Source organism: Pygoscelis adeliae, unplaced genomic scaffold, assembly GCF_000699105.1.
Source record: "Pygoscelis adeliae isolate BGI_AS28 unplaced genomic scaffold, ASM69910v1 Scaffold66, whole genome shotgun sequence".
Taxonomy (NCBI): domain Eukaryota; kingdom Metazoa; phylum Chordata; class Aves; order Sphenisciformes; family Spheniscidae; genus Pygoscelis; species Pygoscelis adeliae.
Window position 1 is genome coordinate 8,639,229 of NW_008825167.1, and position 4,403 is coordinate 8,643,631.

A 4,403-nucleotide genomic window follows, 5' to 3' on the forward strand; every position below is an offset into this window, starting at 1 on the left:
CCAAAACATACCAAGTCTTCAGAAACGCAACATTAAAAGCTCTCTAAGCTTCTCTGAAGCCTCCAAAGGCTCTCTTAAACTCCTCAAGCCTACTGCATTCACTCAGGGACAAGGCTTTGCCATATATTGTACTTGGCTGCAGACCAGGGAAGAGCCTTTCATGAAAGTCCACAATGAAATGCATCACATTAATGCAGCTTTCACACCCTGGAGACACTGTCACCACTGTCAGCATGAGAGGGAAAAGGCAGCTTTCCAGCAGCAGCAAACACCTGTCTCACTCAAAGGGGAATGCTTTTCATGTTGTTAGTTTGTTCTGTGCAAGCAGTAATCGTTTTCAGTGTCAAGAGAGCTGTTGTACCCCGATGATGGATACAGGTCCCTCTTAAGTATCCTATTGACAATGTTGATCAGAACTTTTTTGTACTGTTGACGTAAAAGTGAGTAAACAAATGGATCTGATGCAGCCTTACTGTAGGTGAGGCACTTGCTTATAATTCCCCAGTAGTAATTTATGGTAACAAAAGGAAGGAGCTCTATCAACCTGTTAAACATTAAAGAGAGATGGAAACACTTGAGTGTTATATTCACACTGAGCCCAGTGCTGAACTCATGCTTCATGAAACATTAAAGTAACACTTATTTTCTTACAGTACACAGTCCCTGCAGGAGAAGGGCCCTGTACTTACTTACTCCTTGGATTCAATAAAGGCAGAGGGACCTTTCCTAGCAAGGCCACTGGGAGACAACAATCATTCCCTCTATGGAAAGAGAGAAGTGTGTTGTCAATGTTAATGCTCCCATACATCAGAGATAAGAAAGTGTTGCTGTTTATTGCTTACTTTCTGAATTTAGAGGGTTGTGCTGGTAAGTGGTCAAAATCTTGGTGACATAATTGACTCTGTTCCATGGCAAGCTTGAGATAGACACATGTGACTTGGGGCATCCAGGTTCACTCAACTCAGTTGCCTAAGTACAGCTGTCCAGTGACACTTGAGACATTTGGGCATAACCCCCTTGGCATCAGGCTGCTGCTCCTGCAAGTTGTGTGTCTCCTCTAGGTCCTGTGTCATATCTGTCAAACTATGTAAAGGTTTTGGATACTATGCATCATCTCAAATGACACCAGAAACCTCATCTAGATCACTGAATCCACCCCCTCAGATACAGAACAGTGAACCTGCATTACACCACTGCTGTGAATTATCACATAAGCAGAGAGGATTCATGTTTGACCATTGTAGTATGAAGAACAACACAGCAGTATCTCAGAGAGATTTGGGTGGCACCTGCAATCCCATAAAATGCTTAGGAGCACAACTGCATCTACTTACCTGTGAAAGTTTCTGTGTGCACTTGTCTAACCGTTAGTTTGGCCAAGGAAAAGAAGGAGACAACAGTTTTATCATCATTATATGACCAGCCAGCTGTCTCCAGACCTGTCTCCTGGCCTGTGCCTCATGGCTGGTTAGTGGCTTCAGCACCTCAGTTGAGATGGGTGTATTAATCATGGGTGCAGAAACTGCAACTAAATTAAACAATTTTTCCACAGAAGTAACAGCAAACCTTCAGACTATTCCAGTAAATGGCTGGCATACAGCTCATCTGCAGTGGGCAAACTCTCCAGGAAGGTGGAAAGAACAGGGTGAGAAGTTTTTATTTTCTGTACAACTTCTGTGAAACCTTTTGCAGGACCAAGAATATACTATCTTGCTATATTCATTCCAGAAGAAAACAAAAATACCATGAGATAAAATAGCCCTTTTCTGTACCCTAAAACATCACTGTTTGAAGATGTAAGATGAGAAGCTTTCTCAAGCCTTGAAGAACCTTTTGGCCTCTCTCCAAAGTGCAGAGCTCTCAGCTTGCAGGGTGTTGTCTTTTGAAGCTGTTCCGATCCCTCCGCATAGAAAAGCTGACTTACCACCACTACGACTGAACATTGCAACAAGTGGTTGAACTCTGACAGGAAAATTTCTCATTTGTATGCATAAAAGTGAAATCATTCCTATGGCAAGTGCATTTAAAAACCAGATGACTTCTGTTTGAAGCTGCTTGGAAAAAATTCCAGTGAATTCAAAACAGAGAGAACAGCAAGACATAAAATGTGAGGAATAAATAAATGCACCAGACACAAAATGTGAGAAATAAATAAATGTACAATAAATGACATTTGCTGCATGGTTGCTTAGGTTTGTCCCATTCTGTATATCATCCTAATACAAGAAGTATAAATTTGATATTTACATGATTGGTGTTTTTATACACTAAATAAGAAGAGTAAGGTATCTTTCAGTGATGAAAACAGATGTATTGCTATGTGTTTCCTTTAATGTATTATGGGCCCAAACATAATTGTGCTGAAGCCAACAGAAGAAAAATTACACAGATTGTAATAAGATAAAGGGCCTGGCCAAATCAAGTCAGCCTTAGAAATATCCATCTGAATGCATCTTAGTATCATTTTCTTGTTTTCAGTGCTTTTACAAAAAAGATTAAATTCATCTGTCGGCTCTTAGTGAACAGATGAATATATTGCTAATGATCATAATCTCATTCAGATTTCTGAAGTGAGGAGAAAATGCTGAGCTCACAACACAACCTGAGTCACCAGGCCAAAGAGCAAGAAAACAGGGGAGGAGATCTCTCACATTGCCTCCATAGAGATTGCTTCAGTGCCACCTCCCTAAAAACCAGAATGGGGGAAGAATGGAGAAATGGGCATGGCAGCAAGTCCTCTAACCTCACCTCCACCACCACCATTTATCTAGTGCTGCCTGGACACTGTCTTGCCTTTGGGGCAAAGAGCTTTTGAGGATGTCCTCCCCAAATACTTCCCATTTGTTGTCACTGAGACAACAGCTTCTGTGACTGAGACAGAAGCTGTACCTTGACACACACATTTATATAAATCAACCCTCAGTCTTCTCTCTAGTGACACATGAGATACCTGTTTGCCACACATAGAAAATGCACCATCTTACATTTGCCAAATGCAAGGTCTGAAGATGGAAGTCACTTTTATTTTAGAATTTTATGAGAAATATCTCCACCCTGAAAAACGTAGCAATGCTGGAATTTGCTGAGCTTGGTAATGCTTAGATGGAAAGAAGATGGCAAAATCCACTTTGCTCAATATAATTATATCCTGATTATGGCAAAAGTGAATAGAAAATGACTCAGAATGTACTGAACAGTGATCAATTAACCTTTTAACTCAGTGATGTAATGTTAATATTTGTAATAATCCTTTCAACTGCGGAAAAAAAATGCATTTATCCAGACAATCAGTCAGCAATCCCTTTCAACATATAAATGGGCACTGAACGAAATGTCATCCTAAAGGTTAAAAAACGTTGTCATTTTTGTGCACTGGCCTCAATCTGTCCCCCTACCTATCTAAGAAAAGGGCAATGACAATGATTGTAAGTGGCCTATATATATGTGAGTGTGTAAGATCAGTGCACTAAAGCTGGCCGATTTCTGTAAACTGGTGTGGCTGCAGATGCTGGCAGCTTGGCAGCAACCTTGAGGAAGCCCTCACCAGGGTGGTTTTGCAAAGACTAGTGCACCTTCCTTGACAGAAGTCAGTTCTCTTCAAGTATGTCTTGAACACACTGTGAAGTGGGAAATAATTTAAAAAATCACTAGTGAAAGATGTAGCCCATTTCAGTTTAGAGATGAAAGGCTAAATCCTGAGGCGCTGCGATTCAGTAGAGTTACATTGGCTTCCAGCTCACTGATTTATGCAAGATTTAAAAATAATAACCATATGTTGTATAAAGGCTATGCAAGTACAGAATGAGAATGATACATAACTACTTAAAAAGGTGCAGACCACTGGGGTGGATGCCAATGATTCCGACCAGTTGAGAGGCATGCTGTTTCCTATACATTTTAAGAGTCTAATTATTGGTTTTCCTGGGAGATAACTCTCACACCTCATCACAAGGCCGTGCTGTACCATTAGCAATATATTTACAGACATTAATGTTTCCAGACACAAAGCTTATCTGACAAATTATCAGCCTGGATAAATTTAAATTATGTCACCTCAGCTTCCAATAGCAGCAAGTTTGGCCTTATGCCTTAAAAAAAAAAAAAAAAAGACCTGAGCTAATCAGGAAAAACTGTCTGCTTTCCTCTCTATTGCTCGGGTTGTGTTAATAAGGTAGGGTGGCGAGTCTTTTAAACTGCTTTCATCTCCCAGTGGCATATAATTAATTCCTGGTACTTGTCCTAAAAGCCTCTTGCTCTTGGCAGAGGCACCCAGACCTGGCTGCAATGAGGAAAGGAGAGCCAGAGGCTGCCGAGGCTTCGCCCAGCGGCTGGGCGTGTGGGCAGGGCGGGCGTGTGTGAGAGTGTGTGTCCGTGTGTGTGTGCTCTGCCCCTCAGAACCGGCC

General features: G+C 41.3%; 1 protein-coding gene across 1 annotated transcript in view; it reads right to left on the reverse strand.

Annotated features, from left to right (window-relative positions):
- Nucleotides 1–306: 306 nt before the first annotated feature.
- Nucleotides 307–4,403, reverse strand: part of GPR78 (G protein-coupled receptor 78) — a 5,454-nt gene continuing 1,357 nt past the window's right edge. The window contains exon 3 of the mRNA XM_009328821.1: nucleotides 307–544. Coding sequence (XP_009327096.1) covers nucleotides 307–544 — 238 coding nt within the window. The remainder of the gene's footprint in view (nucleotides 545–4,403) is intronic.